We start from the raw sequence: 18,557 nt of genomic DNA on the forward strand, positions 1-18,557 counted from the left end.
GTGCCGGGGAGCTCTGGGCCAGTGCCACCAGCTCCAGGCCTGCCCAAGCACCCTCAGCACCCCCCTGCCCGGCTCATGAGGCCACAGTGGCCCAGGCATCCCCACTGCCAACAGCAGAATGTCACCAGTGCGTGCTGGAGGGCTGGATCCCCAGGTGACATGGTGATGGCCCATGGCAGCGGGACGCCACAGCCACCCCATGCTGAGCTCTGTGCTGGCTCAGTTTCTCCACCTGCAGCATGGGACTCCCACACCTGGCACATGTCCCAGGTGACGGCTGGAAGGGTGCGGGACATGGCATCCCAGTCACGGCTGCGTCAGCCCCACGCGCCCGGGCAGAGAGGTGTCAGTGGGAGCCACCGCCCACGCAGGGGCTCACGGTGGGGAACCCCCTTTGCTCCCCCAGCAGGGCCTGTGGAGCCCAGGAACGATAATGAGGGGGTGGGGCCCAGTTGGGGGGCCAAGCCACATGCTGGGGCTGGCAGGAGAAGTGATGCAGTGAGAGAGGGGGCCACCATGGGGGGCATCCCTGCTCCCTCAGGATGCCCGAACCTACAGAAAGCCATCCCTATCCCAATCCCTGTTCCATCCCTGCAGTGACAGAGCTCTGTGCATTGTTGCCTTCACCTTCCTCTTCCTCACCTGTGCCCTACCTGTCGGGAGTGCAATCAGCTGAGGCTGTCTGGCCCCTCCCTGGGCTGGGTCTGGCTATAAAATCCAGGGGCCAGGCAGAGGGTGTCACAAGGACCTGGGAGCTGTTGGCTGGTAAGTCCAGGGGTCCCAGGGTTGGACTTGGGGGGGGGGAATTGGTCTTGTCTGTCGGGTGCTGCTGCTGTCTCTGGGCTGTGGGTGGGATCCTGCCTGGTTCCTGCAGGGCTCAGAGCTGGGTCCGGATTTGGCCCCTACACCATGAGTTTTGGATTATGCTTTTTGGGGCATGAGATACCACAGAGTAGGTTTGGGGGGCACAACCTTGGGCACAACATGAGGCGCAGAGGGGGCTGATGGTGTGTACGAGGGCTGTTCCCATGGGACATCTCACTGCTGTTTCTGGGTAATGCTGGAATGGCCCCACTGGCCAGCTGGACGTGGGGAGCAGAGGGGTCTGATGAGGGGGCAAAGGGGCCATTCCCATGGGATATCCTGCTCCCCTACGTGGGTGATGTTGGGATGGCCCTGTGGGGCAGGTGAACGTGGGGAGCAGGACCTGCCACTAGCCAAGCAATGCCCAGGTGTCAGTGCCCAGCACCCAGCCACCAGGAAGTGGTGGTGGCCCTGGTGACATAGTCTTGAGTCACACTGTGACAGCCCATCTCCGGCACAGGGGCTGGGAGGGATGCTTGGAGAGAGGCACCCCAGTCCCTGAACAACCCCATCCCTGTCCTCCCCAGACAGCAGCAGCGATGGCAACACTCTACCCCTCTCTGGAGGACATGAAGGGCCACCAGGTCCTGCAGGTCAGTGCCAGCACAGCAGCGTTACAGGGAGTGAGCAGACCCCAATGGGTCCCTGTGGGGTCTCACCTCAGAGGGCCCCCAGGGTGGGGGGCGTAGCGTTGAGCAGACCCTGTCTCTTGGCAGGCACAGGCAGCGGCTGGGGTGAGGACCCCTGCCACCACAGTGGTGACAGAGAAGCCGAAGCTCACCTCAGGCACTGGTAAGGTGGGGCATGATCAGCTCACTCTGTGCAGGGGCTGTCTGGGTGGGCAGTGCTGTTCAGTGTGGGGGGGTCTCAGCTGAGACCCGCCCCCAACTCAATGCATGGGTTGAGGATGGGATTTTGGGGTCTCTCTTTGCTATCCCGTGGTCCCAGGGGGCTCCTGGGAGGGAGGGGGCAATAGCTGTGGGTTGGGGACCCCAGGAGCTGAGACCACCCTCGGTGTGTCCCTCAGAGCCACCTGTGCTGTACCCCAACCTGGCTGAGCTGGAGAACTACATGGGGCTGGCACTGTCCAGTGAGGAGATCCAGAAGAACCTGCACACGGAGGACAGCACAGTAGGTGTCTGGGCTGGCAGCTCTCCCTGCCCCACGTGGGCTCTCCATGCCATGATGGGGGTCCCTCTGGTTCCTCATCCTCGGAAAGGGATATTCTCCCAAGGGTTGAGGTGCACAGGGCCTTGTGTCCCCCTGTCCCCACTGACCCCCAGCTCCCCCACAGGCACTGACCCCCGCTGGGCCCCAACCAGGCCAGCTGGTCGCCCCCCTGAGCGGGAACAGCGCAGGGCTGCGGCGGGCAGAGATCAAGCCGGGTGTGCGGGAGATCCACCTGTGCAAGGATGAGCGGGGCAAGACGGGGCTGCAGCTGAAGAATGTCGACCAGGTGAGGGGCTGGGCACGGCATGGGGCAGTGTGACATGGCATAAGCATGACAGTAGAGCACAGTGTGACATGGCACTGTCTCGTGGCACAGCGATGTGTGGCATTAAATGTCACAGCGTGCCACAGCACAGCAGGGTGCAGATGGCATGGCACATGGCATGGCCACTGGTCCCTGTGCCACCACTCCACTGTGTCCCCAGGGCATCTTTGTGCAGCTGGTGAAGGCCAACTCGCCGGCAGCGCTGGTGGGGCTGCGCTTCGGGGACCAGGTGCTGCAGATCAACGGCAGGAACTGTGCGGGCTGGAGCAGTGACAAGGCACAGCGGGCGCTGAAGAAGGCGAACCCCGAAAAGATCGTCATGGTGGTTCGGGACAGGTGAGCAAGTGGTGGCACCGGTGGGGATGGCAGTGCCGGTGGCAGCACTGATGGTGGTCTCCCCGCAGGCCTTTCCAGCGCACCGTGACCGTGCACAAGGACAGCACCGGCCACATCGGCATCGTGGTGAAGAAGGGGAAGATTGTGTCACTGGCCAAGGACAGCTCAGCTGCCCGCAACGGGCTCCTCACCCACCACTGCATCTGCGAGGTGAATGGCCAGAATGTCATCGGCATGAAGGTAGGGCTGTGCCCCGGTGGTGCAGGACATCCTGGGGAGTCCAGGATGTGGTCAGAGAATGCAGGAGGGAGGGGGATACTGAGCAAAGCCAGGCACCCCACAGACCCCCCGCTCTCTCCCGCAGGATAAGCAGCTCATGGAGGTGCTGGCAGGGGCTGGGAATGTGGTGACACTGACCATCATCCCCACCGTGATCTACGAGCACATGGTCAAACGGTGAGAATGAGGGGCTGTAGGGACCCCCCACTACCCACAGGGCCCCCCAGTTCCCCCCACTGACCTCCCTTCCCTGTGCTCAGGCTCTCATCAGGGCTGGTGAAGTCATCCATGGACCACTCCATCCCTGACCTGTGATACCATCGCAGCTGTCCTGGGAGCTGATGCTGGAAGCCAGGAGGACCTGCCGAGGGGACCCCACAGCACCTCAAAAGGAGCTATTTTAGCACAAACCCCCTTATCCCTTCAGAGGCTGGTGGCTGCTGGGTGGTTCTTCCTCTCCTCAGCAGGGATGGGGCAGATCTCCTGTACCAGGGTCCCATTGTCCCCGTGTCCCTGCTTGGGCCACCCCCCTCAGGGCGGATGCCAAGGGCTGGCTCCAGCCAAAGCAGACACAGACCCAGCGACATTTATTACATCCACCACAGAGAGCGAGTACAGGACAGGGGAAACAAGAAGAGGGGGGTTACAGCTTTTTCAGTTCTGTATTTAAAAAATATATTATATAGATTTGTCTTTCAAATATAGTCGTTACATTTATTTCTTGGCAAAGCTTTGGATGGTCTAACAGACGTGTACACAGATCCACAAATACATTGCACGAGAGGCGAATATCCCAGCTCCGCTTACATCTGCCCCAGCTGCCTGGACACTGCTGCTCCCCACATCTTTCCCCTGGCACCTGGTGCTGTGCTGGTGGCAGAGCTGCTGTCCCCACTGCCCCCCCAGCACGGGGGGGTGCAGGGAAGCGTGGAGCACAGAGGACCTGGCCCATGCCCCTCTGGGGGACCACTGGACACCGGCGTGTGGAGCATCACCGGCTGCCAGGGCACCTGGCTGGTGGCACCCATGGGTGGGGGAGTGGGCTTGGGTTGGGGTTGGGGGGAAACACTGTTAGTTCAAGTCACGAAGAAACCACAGACATTCGTGGGGTGGGAGCACGGTGTGCCCGAGGGAGCCCCAAGTCCCGCGCCCCAACAGCCCCGCTGATCAATCCTTGCTGTCTTTGTGTTTCAACAACAGAAAAAAAGGCATTTTTCCGGCGGCCACCGGCAAAGCAGGGGTTTGGGTGGGCCGGGGCGGCAAAGGGCTTGGCTCTGCCTGCACGGCACTGCCCGCACCCCAGCAAAGGCATCCGAGCTCCAGCACATGGTGCGATCACCGGCAGCACGGCTGACAAAACTGCAGGAGCCCCCTGCAGCCAGAGTCCCAACAGCCGGGCTTCAGTCTGTACCCAAAAAAAAGTGAATATAGTGCAAAGCAAGGGGAGGGAGAGCCCACGGCTTCCTCGGGGGGCTCCGTGAGCAAGCTGCAGCCCAGTTCCATCCCAATGTGGGGAGGCGTCTCCTAGGGAATGGCGGGCTGGACCGAACCGCTCTGGAGCTGATCCCTGTGTCTGGACAGGAACCCCCCATCCCCCTGCCCACAGACAGACACTGCACCTGGAGCAAGGAACCGCTGCATCCCCAGCGCCCCACGCTGCCAGCGGCTCCTTGTCATCACCCGCCCGTGGCAGGGCTGGCCCCGGGGATAAACCGGCGACAAATAAAAAGCAAGCGCGATGGAGAGAGAGCCCCCTCCGGCGGGTGCAGCCCCACAGCCCCCGCAGCCAGTGGCACAGGCACGGGTGTCCATCGGCGGGGGCTGACGCTGGGTGCAGACACCTCTTCCAACAACGGTTCTTTCCCTCCTCCAGGACAAAGGAGCAGGGCGGGGCAGCACACCTCGATGCACTCACAGGCCCCATGGCCCCTTCCCACCCGCCGGTGCCACGCCGGGGCTTTACAATCAGCAGTCGGGTCCGTGGGGGCGGGTGGAGGGCGTCGGAGGGGTCAGGGCTGGGCGGTGCCGCCGGGGCCGGGGCTGGCGACGGGGCGACAGCCCATCCTGCGGATGGAGTGCAGGGCGACGGTGCAGCAGCCCCGCAGCAGCGAGCTGATGTTGTAGATGGGCTGGCCCTGCCGCCGCTGCGAGCGGCACAGCCAGGCCACCGTGGGCACCGCCGGCACCACCACCGCCAGCAGATCCACGATGAAGTGGCGGCTCCAGTAGCTCTTGGAAGGGCTGGTCTCGCAGCCGGTCACCTCCGTCAGCTCCTCCTCCGCCACGCAGGCGATGGCCACCGAGGGGCTGGCGCTGGGGGGCTGCCGCACCGCCGGGTTGCAGGGGACACCCCCCTCGGCACCGGCAGCCGCCGTCGCGGCGTCGGGCTCGGCCACCATCAGGTCCGTGGTCCCGGTGGGGTTGGCGAGCTCGGGGACGGGCATTGTGTCTTCCATTTCAGAGACCCAGGCGGAGGTAGGGCTGCCCAAGCTGCAAGCCTGGGACTTCATCACCTTCTCCAGGATGGTGTCCAGGTCGGGCTGGCAGGGCACGAAGTCCGTCTGGATGGCCCGCTCCTGCATGCAGCTGGCCTGCACCCCTGCCTCCGCGCTGCTCCGCAGTCCCAGCACCTTCTCGTAGGTGTTGCTGGGGGGCAGGCGGGTGCCGGGCTCACCCCCCACCTCCAGCGGGTCCGTGTGGCCCGGAGCCTCCTCCATCCCCACGAAGCTGCTGTCGGCCCCCTCGTCCAGCGAGATGGTCTGCGAGCCCCCCACGTTGCGGTCCCCGGCTCCCTGGTCGCTCAGCTTGGTGTAGGTGGAGCTGCGGGTGAGGGATCGGGCTGGGGACCCCCCGGCCGACTCGCCGGCGCCCTCGTCCTTCAGCGCCCCATTCTGTGCCACCTCCATGCTGTGCAGCAGCGTCTCCAGCTTCTTGTTCTGGATGTTGATGTCCACAAAATACTTCTGGAGGCCTTTGTCCTTCTCCAGCAGGTTGTTCTTCACTGTGTCGATGACCTGCTTCAGCTGCTTGATCTCCTTGCGAGCCTCTTTCAGCGCCAGCTGGGCCTCCACGCGGTGGCACTCCTCCTCGATCCAGTCCTCCTGCATCCGTGACAGCTGCGTCTTCAGGTCCTCGATCTCAGCATCCCTGCAGAGACGGGAGGGCACCACCGCGGCGTTGAGGGGGCTGCAGGGACAGCCCTGTCCTCGTGTGCCCAGCACTGGCTTGCAATCAGATCACCCAGTAAAACTCCCAACTGGGAATAAGGGATGGATCCAGTGGCTTAGGGATCCCCAGGAGTGATGCTCAGGGAGCCTTGGAGTGATGCTGAGGGAGCCTCTGAGTGATGCTCAGGGACCCTCAGGAACAATGTTTGGGGACCTCCAGGAGTGATGCTTAGGGACCCTCAGGAGTGACACTCGGGGACCCCAAGGATGGATGCTTGAGGACCCTCAGGACTAATGCTCAGGGCCGCCTGGGAGCACTGTTGGGAGCAATGGGAGCTCAGGGATCCCTAGAAGTGACGCTCAGTCTTTCCCCAGAGGGGCTGCAGTGCCCAGGGCTCCCGAGGGCTGCGTGGGGGTGGGCAGGTGCCCCGGGTGGGCACGTGACAGCTGGCACGGCAGCGGGGCCGTGCCTAAGCCTGAGAGGAGCAGATGGGGATTAGCCACCCTCTGACGCTGAAATTCAGCAAAAGCATGGCAGGGACTTAACCAGGATGAGGGCAGAGCACAGCCACTGCAGGTGGGACGTGGGGCTCTCTAGTCCCCAGATCTGCAGCTCCCAGATTGGACAGGCAGCAGTGCCAGATCCCACGTGCTGGCAATGCCGTGGTACAGCTGTGTCCTCAGTGCCTGGGCACAAGCACGAGGACAAGGTGCCATGCTGGGAACTGAGACACCCAGAAGGACCAGTTCCATTCAGGAGCTGCCACAGCAGGTGGCAATGGCTGGTGCTGGCACCCTGTCCAGCAGCTCCCATGCCATGGGGTCTGTGCCTGCTGCTCCCATGCTCACCTGTCCTGCAGCCGCTCCTGTGTGTCCTTCAGGCGAGCCTTCAGGTGCCGGATGCAGACCTCCTTCTGCTGCAGGGGAGTCAGGTACTGCTCCGGAGTCGGCGGCTTTATCCCATGGTTATCGCTGCAGAGGTTGTACTTGGACGAGCGCCTGCAGGGACACAGATGTCACCCACTGCCAGTGCCAGGGTCAGCACAGGCTTGACCCAGGGATCCTAAGGCCTGCTCTCAGGGTGCAGCCCCATAATACATCCCAAAGGAGCCCTGAGAGCAGGAGGGGCAGGGTGGGTGTCTTTTGTGTTGTGCCTCTGGCAGGACAGACAGGGTGGGTGTCCTCAGTGCTGTGCCCTGGTAGGAGGGTGGGTGCAGCCCCTGGACACACCGGTGCTGCTGTCAGGTGCTGAGCCCTCTGTGGTGCTGGGCACTTTGCTGGGGCATGATCAGAATTGGGGGCACCAAGGTCGCTGTGTGCCCGGAGGGATCTTCCTGGAAACAACTGATGTGGAACGAGACCCCAGGGTGGGATCAGCCCCGCCAGAGATGGAGGCACAAGATGGGGAATGGAAGGGTTTGGGATGGAGCAGGTCTCGAGATGGTGGCTGTCCTGCCTGCGGGGAGCAAGCCAGGGAATCCAGCATCTGCTCCACACTGGGCCAGCAGCACTTCTGGACCCTCCTTGTGCCACCACTGGCACTGGGGCAGATGAAGTGACATCTCTGGCCCAAAGCCTGGGACAGTGCAGAGAGCAGGGGCTGGCCAGGGACAGGGCTACAAGGCCAGGCTGGGAGGCACATGGAGAGCTGGGAGCTGCATGAGTGGCTCTGGCATGGCAGCGGGGGGACCAAGCTCCCCGTGTATGGAAGGGAGGCATCCCAAAGCCCCCTGCATGGTGTCCATCAGCCCAGCAGCCTTTAGCCACGTCCAGAAGCATCATGTTAGAAGCATCCATGCCTTAGAAAGCCCCATGGCAGCAGGATGGCCCCTGCCCCTGGCCGCAGCACACATGGGATCTGCTCACTATGCCACCCTCGGGCCCCTCACATCCTCCCAGAATGATTCCACCTCTGGGAGCTGGCAGGGGCAGGCAGGAGATGAGCAGTGCACCACGGCCTGCTGTGCCTGCGGGGCTGGGGCTGGTGCCCATCCCACAGCTCGGTGCTCATCCCACAGCTCGTTGCCGGCTATTTGTGCCCCGAACACACCCGGAGCTCCCTGCTGAGAAGCCAGGGGGCCACCAGCTCTTGCCAAACCTTTGCTGGGCAACACGAGGGGATGGAAGCGAAGCTCTTGCCCTCGTGCCTTTGGTCTGGAAGGATCCGGGTGCTCCTCGGAATGCGGGAGTGGCATGAGGGAGCGTGCAGCGTGCAAGCCACAGCCACAGCAGGACGGAGGGAAGAGGACGGGGGATCCCTGGGCAGCAGGCGGGGGGACAGGAAGGGAGACGACACAACAACAGCGGCGGAGAGGTTCGGAGGAGGAGGGTAGTGAGGGTCTCTGGAGACACACCAGCAGCTCTGCCAGCTCCGGCTCCCCCAGCCACCCAGCGCACAGCCTCGCTCCAGCGGCCCTTGCGCTCCTGTTCCCGCCGGGCACCGGCACCGGCAGCACGGGGGGCTGCTCCCCCTGCCCGGGGGCACCCGGCAGCCGCCCTGGGGCCACGGGTGATGGGTTACCTTGGGGTGGGGCTGCTGTCGCTGCCCTTGCAGGAGCCAGAATTGCTGCTGCTGCTCAGCGAGGAGGTGCCGTAGGTGTCCCTCCCGGGGGGCGAGGGGCGCCTGGAGGCAGGGAGAAGAGGCTGTGTCTCAGGCCGAGTGGCTGAGGGCGCTGAAGACTTAAAGAAGGAGGCAAAGCCACTCCGTCCATAAACCCCGCGACTGCCAACCACCACACCGAGAACACACAAGACAAAAGGACAAAACAAACAGCAGGGATCAAAATGGCACGGACATGGCGACGGGCACAAAGGCAGGGCTGGGGGGGATGTCCACCCGCTCCCCCCTCCCTGGCGTGGCAGCCCATGGATGCTGGCACAGCATCCTTGCACCCTGAGGACCTTGGGAGCCCCTGGGATCCCCTTGGAAGCCCCTTGGGAGCCCCTTGAGAGTCCCCTGGGAGCACAGTCCCGGCATAGCTCGAGCCACATCTGCCAGCGCATCACCTACACGTGGGCAGCTTTGCCTCCGCTCCCTGCCCATGCTGAGCCCGACCTCCATAACGGCAGTCCAGGTCATGGACATATTGGGAGGGGAATGAACGCGTTTTCCCTCTTTTTCTCTCTTTATCACTCAGCTCAAGGAGAGATTTTCCAAGGGCTAACATACCTCCCAGTTTCACTGCCCCAACCCAGTGCTCTCCACCACTGCCTGCCTTCGCCTGGGCGGACGGAGGGGTCGGTCCTGCCTGTGGCACAGACGGACAGAGGGACGGGGCGTGCAGCACTCGGGGAGCTGCATGCACGGACAGGGAAGTGCTGTGCAGCGGGCAGTGCCATGCAAACCCCCGAAAGCTGGGCTGGGGGTTCGTGCTGCGAAGTGGCAGCCGGTGGTGGAGGTGTGGGGATCGTGGGGATCGTCCCATCCCGGCTGCAGGCGCTGGTGTCCAGTCCCGAGGCCAGAGGTTGAAGCATATTCACCTTCGTGATCCTGTGGATGCGCGTCTGCTCCCCGGCACGGACATGGCCACGGTGCCACGGGTCCTGGGCACAGGGAACTGTGGGCGAAGGCAACAGAGAGAGGAGGTGAAGGCAGGAAAATGGCCCTGGTGAGATGGGGACTCTCTGGGGTGAGCCCTGGCACCAGGGCATCAGTATGGTCCCCAGGGCCACCAGCACAGGGGCAGATGAGGACAGCATCCCTGCACATCTGGGCTGTGCTTCCCACTTGTCTCCCACAGATAGCCCAGAAATGCGGGAATGCTGCATGCCTGTGGTCCCACTGGGCTGCTGTGGGCACAGGGCAAGGGTGTTCTTAATCTAAAAAGCAGAACAGAAGCAGAGCAGGTGCCTGCCCATGGTGTGGAGCCCACCATGGGACAAGCTTCCCCCTGCTCCCAGATGCCCATCCCTGCCAGCAAGCAGGGTAATGCCACAGGGACACAGAGTACCTGCAGTGGTGGCATTCCTGGGGGCAGAGCTGGTACAAGGGCTCTGACCCAGCCATGGAGCTCCCTGGGCAGGCAGCTCTCCCTGCAGTGGGCTGGGTGCCTGCTTTTCCTTAATTAAGTGCAAATCCCCCATTCAGCAGTGAAATCAGGTGAGGAAGAACAGATCCCTGCATGATGAGGCAGCAGCAACTAATCCCTTGGGAAACACAGAGCCCTCTTTGCTGTAAATAAATAGGCCAGATCCAGAGGCTTGCAGCACCTCGGGCACATGCAGGATGTGAGGGAATGAGGGAAGCATCTGCTCAGCACCCGCATCCTGCCGAGCATCCCATGGCACCGCTGTGATCCCCACTGTGCTCCCAGGCTGCCAGAGACTGACGGGCCAGGGGCAGCATGGGGAGCCCCCCACCCCCAGGCCCATTCACAATGCCAGCATTTATCTCAGATTTTGGCAGAGCAATGCAGGAGATGGGACCTGCCAACAGATAATCGATGGGTGACAGGAAACACTCTGTGCTGCTGGCCCTGCTCCAGGGGAGTGAGAGGAGTGGGACAACAGGGGAGGCAGAATGGGAAGGGGGGCACAACCAGCTCACCCCAGTGCAGCCTTTTGCATTTGCCACCCCAGGTTATTTCTTTTCCAGGATACCTCAACGCCCACCCTGGCCAGCCCAGGCCTCCTCTGTGTTAGGATTCCCTGCTCTCTGATCCCCAAACTAGATCACTGAAGATCCCAGAGTGCTGGTGCTGTGAAGCCCCAAGACCCAGCAGGCACAGTGCCCCATGCCAGGGGGGTGCCAGTACCGTGGGACAGTGCAAGAAGGATTTGGGGATCCTGCTGCTCCCACCTGGGATGGATTTGCCCGGAGATGACCTGGGCAGGGGAAGGCAGTGTTCTGTCCTGCTGGATCACTGCTCCCAAGTAGGCAGCGAGCTCTGCTACTGCAGCAGTGTGAATCAGCATTCACCAAGAGCTGTGCGTGGCCTCACGCTGGCGGGAGCATCCTCCAGGATTCTCCGTCACCCTCCAGCAGCACCATGTGGGGCTGCGGCACAGCCTGGACTCCAACAGCTCTTGAGCAGGGATTTAGAGAGATTTGAGAGGGTTGATTCCTCACCCTCTCCCCTGCAGTCCAGTGGTATCTGGTATCATTCCAGGGATGCCCAGCATCAGCCCTGTAGGGGTGGTAGGCACCGAGTGGCAGCCGAGTGGGACCCAGCATCAGCCCAGTGGTAGCTCAGCTGTACCTGGATCTTCCCCACCCATGGCAAGGTCATCCTCATGCCACCCTGCTCTGTGCAGGGGTCCCTCTGTGCCTCACTAACACCAGCAAGTGCCAGCACTGCAGGTGGCACGTGTGTGTCCAGCACATGGGGCTCCTGAGAGCCCCCCGCACCACACCCCAGGCACCTGCCGCCAGCACCCGCAGCCTGGAAGGGCTCTGTGGGGACACCTGGTTTTGGCCTCATGTCTGGGGACCTCATTTCCCTCATCCTCCTCCTCCCACTGCTGCAGACTCGCCTGGTGCCCACGCTGAGGCTCGATGCCTCCCACAGCACCCAGGGTGTTCAGATTTTAATCAGTGGTAATAAATTCTCATTATTCCCAGAGGATCAGTGGGCCACTTCAGTCTCCCCAGAAGCCTCACTGTGTCCATGGGCTGCCCAGGCAGGCAGGGTGGGCAGATCCAGCACCAAAGCTGAACATACACCTTCCCGTGTGGTATGTGGCTACTAAAGGTGGAGGAAATCATGGATCTGCACTCAGAATTACCCCCATCACATGGACCAGGATGAGCGATTGCAGCACCAATGGAGCCTCACCAGGAAAGCCAAGGGAAATCCAAGATTAACCCTGGTCTAGTGGGTGGCATCCCTGCCCATAGCAGGGGGTTAGAATGACAGAATGGTTTGGGTTGGAAGGGACCTTGAAGCTCGTCTTGTTCCAACCTCCTGCCATGGGCAGGGACACCTTCCACTGTCTCAGGTGGCTCCAAGGCCCATCCAACCTGGCCTTGAACACTTCCAGGGATGGGACAGCCACAGCTTCTCTGGGCACCCTGTGCCAGGGCCCCACCACCCTCACAGAGAAGAATTTTTTCCAAATATCCTGTCTAACCCTGCCCTCTGTCAGTGTGGAACTGTTCCCCCTTGTTCTGCCACTCCATGCCCTTGTCCAAAGTCTCTCTCCAGCCCTCTTGGAGCTCCTTTAGGCACTGGAAGAGGCTCTTAAGGTCTCACCGGAGCCCTCTCTTCTCTACCAGCTCTCTCAGGCTGTCTCCACAGCAGGGGTGGTCAGTGCAATTCACGGACCAAGATGAAGGTGATTTGGGGGCACTGGCTTGTCTCCATACTGGGGGACCAGTAGGACCCTGCTCAGCACAGCACCTCTGTGTCTGCCCTTACTGCCCAGGAATGCCCACATGGGCCAGGGTCTGACACTCCAACTTACACCAAACCCAAAGGCTCTCCTGCAAACCACCTGCACATGGTCCAGCACGCTGCAAATCCCCCAAAATGCAGCTGGAGGGCTGAGCAGGGTGGATGCTGTCCATTGCATGGACCAACGTGTTCCTGGTGCTGTCAACAGCAAAACTCCCTGTGAGTGTCCTGGCACACGTGGAACAGAAAGGCAGCACTCTTACAAACAACAGCAAAAACCAGGGCTTGTTTCATGCAGTGGAATTAGCCTGGGGAATTCCTGATAAATAAAAGCAATGGGCCTTGATAAGGAAACAGCTGGAGCTACAGCATGAAAAAGCAGATCCCCCCCAGAGGGCTGGGATGCAGAATCAGCACAAGTCCCCCACAGTGCCACAGTGCCGGGGTGGGTGACACCATGGGGCTCATCTCCTGTCCCCAGCTCCTGTCAGCCATAGAGGGGACCTGGAGCACTGCTGGCCTACTGATCACACCACAACAGCAATGGATGGCAGAGCAGTGACAGAGCAGTGACAAGAGTGGGGGCTCAGCCTGGTGCCCCAGAAGAACATTTCCCCAGGCTCAGCTGGATCACTGCCCCACAGAGATACTTCTTCGGCTCAAATCCTGCCACTTCCCCACTCCTTGCTGGATCCCCTGGCTGTGCCAGTGATGGACAAACCAGGCTGGGCAGGTATCGCCCTTCCTAGATGCTTCTCACATGGGAAACAGGGACATAGGACCCCCGGAGAGACCCTCATCACTGGCTCAGTGATGGTTCCTCAGCTTGTTCCTCTGAGGGTTTCATGGCTGCAGGCTCAAGAGTTTGCTCCCATCAGCTTCCAAAGCTCAGCTCCTGTTGGATACAGAGGGATCCAGCTGCTGCCAGCTCACCCCATCCCCACGGGGAACATGAGAGAAGGTGTGAGAGCCCGCAGCTCACTGCCAGTGTCAACCCTCAGCACAACACTGCTGTGCCAGCAGCCGCCACATTTCCCCGGATTTCTCGCTCACTGCTTCCTTTGTCGAGGCTCCCATCATCCTGCCTGCTGCTGGATTCCTGTGTTTCCCTTGGCACGTCCTGTGTGAGGAATCTTTTGCAATGGTGGCACTGAGCCCAAGCGTCTGAGAGCAGCTTCACCACTGCAGAGACCTGGGAGAGGAATTGTGGTGTCCCCATGGTCCCCTGGGAGATCTCCAGCCCTCCACGAAGAACAAGATTAAAAGCAGAGGGAACATGGAGAGGGAAACCACAGCTTTGTTTTTCCAGGGGCCAACAAGGGCTCCCCAGGACCTGCCCTGCCTTTCTGACACCAGCTCTGCTTTTCTTCACACTAGAAATAAGCCAAGTGCTGCATGTGGCCAACAACCAGAGCCCTGTGTCCCTGGACAGTGAAAATGCCAAGGCTGCTTGCACTGGAAAAGGGACTGGGACACAGCTGGGAAGGAGCAGGATCCAGCAGCCACAGCTGGCAGAAGTCCTGGCGCAGAAGGGGGTCAGCACTGGGGCCACCACCTGGGCAGCTGAGGGCAAACATTCATGACTGTATCTGCACTCCTCCTCCTGCCATGGGGGATTTTTGGGATGATGGGATTGCTTTGCTTTTGCTTAGAAGATTCCAAGGATGTGGCAATATCTCCAGAGGCTGGAAGCCTCTGCTCCAGTGTAGATGGGTTCATCCCAAAGCTTCACCTGGGTCCTAGGCAGAGGGAGATCATGGAATCACAGAACCATTTAGGTAGGAAAATACCTTTAATACCTTCAAATCCAACTGCTAACCCAGCACTGCCAAGGCCACCGTTAAATCCAGCTCAGGGCAGAGCCAAGTGCTCACGGCACAAGCAGAGACAAACCCCACGGGGTGTTTATGCAACACCACCAGAAAAATCAATGTTGCTAAGAGTGGTTGTGTCCCATTCCAAAAGGCAGGAGCATCTCCTTTTATTCTCCTGTTTGTTATAAAATGCTGAGTTGACACCCAGAGATTACAGGAAAACAGACACCATTTGGAAAGCTCGGGTTATGCAGCTCATCACTTTTCTGGCTGACCTGGCTGCAACTCCAAATGGGGAGGTGGCAATTCCCAGCCCTCATTAGCTAAAAATAAGGTGCTTGACCAAAGGGCAAAGGCTGGGCTCTCGCTGGGGACTCTGGATCTAAAGGGAAATGGGAAAGAGCTCCATGTCAAGTACTGTAGCAGCATGAGAGCAGGAGTGGGACACCCAGGAGGCAGACCCCATGGTCTCACCCTGGGCCAGGAAGGTCGACAGGATGGGATGGAGGTAACATCCCACTGCACAGCCCACACTGCACAGGTGCTCTGGCAGGAGCTGAGCTGAGGTGTGTGAAGCAGAAGCAAGAGCCCACTCCTTCGAGATACAAAGGCAAAAACCTGGAAGACAAACCCAGCTTCCAGTGCAAGAGCTCCTCCTCCCCTCCGTGCCTCGGCGCGGCGGAAGAAGGTCTCCCCCAACCACCATCCACCTTGAGTGAGGGCTGGGAATGACGGCGGTGCCGGGGGATTAGCCCTGGTCTCCACATCGCTGGAATGGCCTACTTTAACCACACACCACATCTCCTGCCTCAGCCCACTGCAGCACTTCTGAGATGGGAGCCCGGGCACTGCCCCTCTGACCCCCACCCTGGGAGTCCTGGACACCAGGATTTGCATCTTCTGGCACAAGGTCACAGCACAACGTGCCCGTTGCCCAGAGAGGGTGGGAACACCGGGATTTTATAAGCAGAACAGGCGCCCAGCAGTGGGTTCTGTGTGACAGCCACAGCGCTGACCTTGGGGGGAGGAGAGAACAGAGCACCCAGCTCATCACCCCACTCGGGTGTTCCTGTGTCCCTTTGGAGACGGAGCATGAAGCCATTGAATAATAAAATGTCAACTGCAGAGCAGCCCTGGCTCCTGCAATGCCCCATGGTGCCAGAGACACTTTGGGATGCTGCATGACTGATATGGGGCTGGTGCTTGAAGGGGGAGTCTGATGCATGAGATGCGGGTTTGGGGTGTGCAGGGAGGGTTTGGAGCGTGCAGGGACGGTCTGGTGCATGTGATCCATGTGACATGGGACTGGTGTACGCAGGGAGGGTCTGGCGCATGAGATGTGGGTCTGGGGTGTGCAGTGAGGGTCTGGTGCTTGCAGGGAGGGTCTGATGCATGTGACAAGGATCTGGTGCATGAGATACGGGTCTGGTGCATGTGATGTGGGACTGGGGCATGCAAGGAGGGTCTGATGCATGAAATGTGAGTCTGGGGTGTGCAAGGAGGGTCTGGGGTGTGCCAGGAGGGTCTGGTGCATGTGAAGTGGGTCAGCTGCATGAGATGTGGTTCCGGCGAGTGCAGTGCAGGTCTGGTGAGTGCAATGCGTGGCTGATGCTGCTGTGTGGGTCTAGTGCATGTCATATGGGTCCAGGGCTGTGAAGCCCCCAGTGGTGGGGGTCCAGGTGGGTTTGCAGTGTGGCTCAGGGTACATAAGATATGGGTCTGACAAGTCAGACATGGGTCCAGTGCGCGCTATGGGGGGTCCAGCGCATGCCGTGGGCTCTGGTGCAGCAGTACGGGTCTGGTGTGTGCCGCGGGGGTCTGGCACACGCAATGCGGGTGCGCTGCGGGCCCGATGCGTGACCCGCCCCGAGCACCCTGTGCCCCGGGAACCCCTCCCCCTCCCGCGCCCCCGATGCGGAGCGGTGCTGGCGGACCCGGCTGCGCCCCCCGCCTCCCTCCACCCCGAATCTGCAGCCAGAAAGGGATGAGTCACGGCGGCCGCGGGGCCCCGCACCGCGCCCCCCGCACCGCGCCCCGCACCGCTCACCTGCGCAGGGCCCCGCCGATGTCGGGGGCGGCAGCGCCGGGGCGGGGGGCTCAGCGACCTGCCGGGGAAGGGAGAGAGCGGACGGTGAGCGGCGGCGGCGCGGGGCCCGGTGCAGAACCCGGTGCGATGCCCGGTGCGATGGCCCGCACCCCACCCCGCACCTCGCGCCCTCCCCCGTCTCCATCACCTGCGCCGGCCTCCATGGGTGCGGCGGGGCGGCCGGGAGCGCTGGAGGGATGAGGGAGGGATGAGGGAGGGATGGAGGAGGGAGGGATGGAGAAGGGAGGGAGGGATGGATGGAGAAGGGAGGGAGGGAGGGGTGAGCCGCGCAGCTGCGTAATTTGCTCCCTCCTCTGCGATTTTAAAGCGACGGCGCCGCGGGTGCCTCCCCCCGGCCCCCCCGCCGGGTTTCCCCCCCGTTTCTATGGCAACTCCCCTCTGCCGGAGCGGCGCAACCACCTCAAAAAAAGAAGCCAGCCGGGTTTTGGGGTCCCTCCCCGTCTGCGAAGCCCCGCGGGGCCGGGTGTGCCCTGCGACCGGTGGCCCTGGGCTCCTCGCCCCGCGTAACCCCGGAGCAGGAGGCGGAGGAAGGGGAGGGGGGAGCCGGGGTGGCCCCGCGCTGCTGCCACCCGGCCCTTGGAGTCCCCCCAGCGTCTTAATTTTCATCTTAAGCAGTCCAGCTCTGAGGAGATCCCTGCCTCTAATTAGTGACGCACTTTCATAAAGTAAAATCATTAAATAACCGGAATTCTGTGCCCCATTTCAGTCCCTCTGGCTCAGCCCTAATCGCCGGGGCTGGGGTGGAGAAGCAGCAACAGCCACCCCGAGCAGCTGTCCCGGGCTGTGACTGGGGTCCGGGAGGTTTGGGAGATGAGGCTGAAGGCTGGCACGGCACAGCACGGCACGGCACGTCCTCCAGCACAGCCCGGTTACTCATGGCACTTCCCACACGCTTCCTGCTGTAACTGTCCAGATCAACCTTCCCAAATTATTTGCTGAGGAAACGTCTCGGGAGCCACCACGCCACGTCCTGCAGCCTTTGCGGGGGGTAGCAGGGCACTGGCTCCAGCTCTGCTCTGGTGCCCGCGGCCAGGAGCACCCAAGGTCGGCTGCGGACACCCCCGTGGGGACCAGGAGCGTGAGAGATGCACATGTGCCCGTGTTACAAACACCCACTGAACATCCAGCGTGTGTGGATCCACATACAGACTTACAGAGGGAAATGTTCATGTGGGAAATATTCACAGTCCGAGCAGAACCTGCTCCTGGTTTGGGTCTGGACCCGAGGCCCATCCTGCTTCCCAGACATTCCCAGCTCCCTTTGTTACGCCCCCAGGCTTATTCCAGAGTTCTGACAAACCTGTTTGGTAAATACATGCCAGTCTTTCTTCCAGCACTATTTCCTGCATGATTTGTACCTCATTTATCCTAGCACACAGACTGTTTTCAGTGTGTATATATATATATCTCCTGCCTCCCATTTATTCCTGCCTGCCTCCAGCTGCCTTTTGTTTCCCTCTTTCCCGGTGAATCCAATGCACAGCCTCTCTCCTTGAAAGGAAAATTAATGAGTTATCACATCTGCTGCCACTGGAGCAGCTCTGACCATGTGGCACAGGCAGCAGCTCTGCTGTGAGATGCAGAGTCATTCCTGATGGCTTTTGGGAAACAAAAATGGTTTCTGCTTCCCTCTGCAGTCTGCAGTGCTTGGTCTCCCAGGATACTCTGACCTGAAGAGTGGGAGCACTGCTCCAGGGAGATTGGGCCTGCTGCAGGGAGAGAGGGAGAGGTTTTCACCAAACCCAAACCCTTTTCTCAGGTCAGCACCCGGCTTTGGAAGTGCCAGGCCTGCCACAAGGAAAAGATGGCTCCAGTTTTGGCCTGAGCCGTGCTCCTGTTCCCACTGAAAACCAGCATTTCTTTTGCAGAAAACTGAGAGGTTTTTACCATACAGGGACCCTCTTCCCTTCCTTACACGCAGAAAAGGAACCCCTCAGAGAGCAGCAGCAAAGGCCCATTACTTATTTCATCAAATATTCTTGTTCAGAAAGGACACGCAGCTGGAACACCCCCACAGCCAGTGGCCACCCCATGACATCCCCCTGCCCCACACTGGGGTTTCACCTCTTTTAAAGCCTTCTTACTCCTTTAGAGAGACCCTCAAACCCAAACCTCCCTGAACCCTGTGGGACAGGAACCACACACATTAGTGGGCCCAGAGAA

General features: G+C 60.9%; 2 protein-coding genes across 4 annotated transcripts; one reads left to right on the forward strand and one right to left on the reverse strand.

Annotated features, from left to right (window-relative positions):
- The first annotated feature begins 513 nt into the window (after positions 1 to 513).
- SDCBP2 (syndecan binding protein 2) lies at positions 514 to 3,674 on the forward strand. The gene is made up of 9 exons (XM_042047937.1): positions 514 to 765; positions 1,392 to 1,457; positions 1,581 to 1,656; positions 1,892 to 1,995; positions 2,159 to 2,320; positions 2,520 to 2,695; positions 2,764 to 2,935; positions 3,060 to 3,151; positions 3,235 to 3,674. The coding sequence occupies exons 2-9, from the start codon at positions 1,404 to 1,406 to the stop codon at positions 3,287 to 3,289; spliced, it is 891 nt and encodes a 296-aa protein (XP_041903871.1). The 5' UTR covers positions 514 to 765; positions 1,392 to 1,403; the 3' UTR covers positions 3,290 to 3,674.
- Positions 3,543 to 16,841, reverse strand: SNPH (syntaphilin). Of its 3 annotated transcripts, none has more exons than XM_042047822.1 (6): positions 16,794 to 16,841; positions 16,335 to 16,392; positions 9,622 to 9,698; positions 8,663 to 8,863; positions 6,991 to 7,140; positions 3,543 to 6,121 (listed from the first exon to the last, which is right to left on the reverse strand). In XM_042047822.1, the coding sequence occupies exons 3-6, from the start codon at positions 9,663 to 9,665 to the stop codon at positions 4,984 to 4,986; spliced, it is 1,533 nt and encodes a 510-aa protein (XP_041903756.1). In that variant the 5' UTR covers positions 9,666 to 9,698; positions 16,335 to 16,392; positions 16,794 to 16,841; the 3' UTR covers positions 3,543 to 4,983. The 3 variants fall into 3 exon arrangements, with proteins under 3 accessions (XP_041903756.1, XP_041903747.1, XP_041903740.1); XM_042047813.1 differs by lacking the exon at positions 16,794 to 16,841 and adding an exon at positions 16,522 to 16,637; XM_042047806.1 differs by lacking the exon at positions 16,794 to 16,841 and having other exon boundaries at positions 9,311 to 9,698; positions 16,335 to 16,350.
- Positions 16,842 to 18,557: the final 1,716 nt, after the last annotated feature.

Source organism: Corvus kubaryi, unplaced genomic scaffold (genome assembly GCF_017639235.1).
Source record: "Corvus kubaryi isolate FWS band 111438036 unplaced genomic scaffold, C.kubaryi_AGA036_p1.0 134, whole genome shotgun sequence".
Lineage (NCBI taxonomy): Eukaryota > Metazoa > Chordata > Aves > Passeriformes > Corvidae > Corvus > Corvus kubaryi.

Excerpts from the sequence above, each read along its gene's own strand:
- SDCBP2 (XM_042047937.1), top strand. The coding sequence starts at position 1,404 with ATGGCAACACTCTACCCCTCTCTGGAGGACATGAAGGGCCACCAGGTC. Across the intron at positions 1,458-1,580 it reads AGGGCCACCAGGTCCTGCAG|GCACAGGCAGCGGCTGGGGT; the intron begins GTCAGTGCCAGC and ends GTCTCTTGGCAG. Across the intron at positions 1,657-1,891 it reads GAAGCTCACCTCAGGCACTG|AGCCACCTGTGCTGTACCCC; the intron begins GTAAGGTGGGGC and ends TGTGTCCCTCAG.
- SNPH (XM_042047806.1), bottom strand. The coding sequence starts at position 9,615 with ATGCTTCAACCTCTGGCCTCGGGACTGGACACCAGCGCCTGCAGCCGG. Across the intron at positions 8,864-9,310 it reads TGGGGCAGTGAAACTGGGAG|TCGCGGGGTTTATGGACGGA; the intron begins GTATGTTAGCCC and ends GGTGGTTGGCAG. Across the intron at positions 7,141-8,662 it reads GACAGCAGCCCCACCCCAAG|GCGCTCGTCCAAGTACAACC; the intron begins GTAACCCATCAC and ends GTGTCCCTGCAG.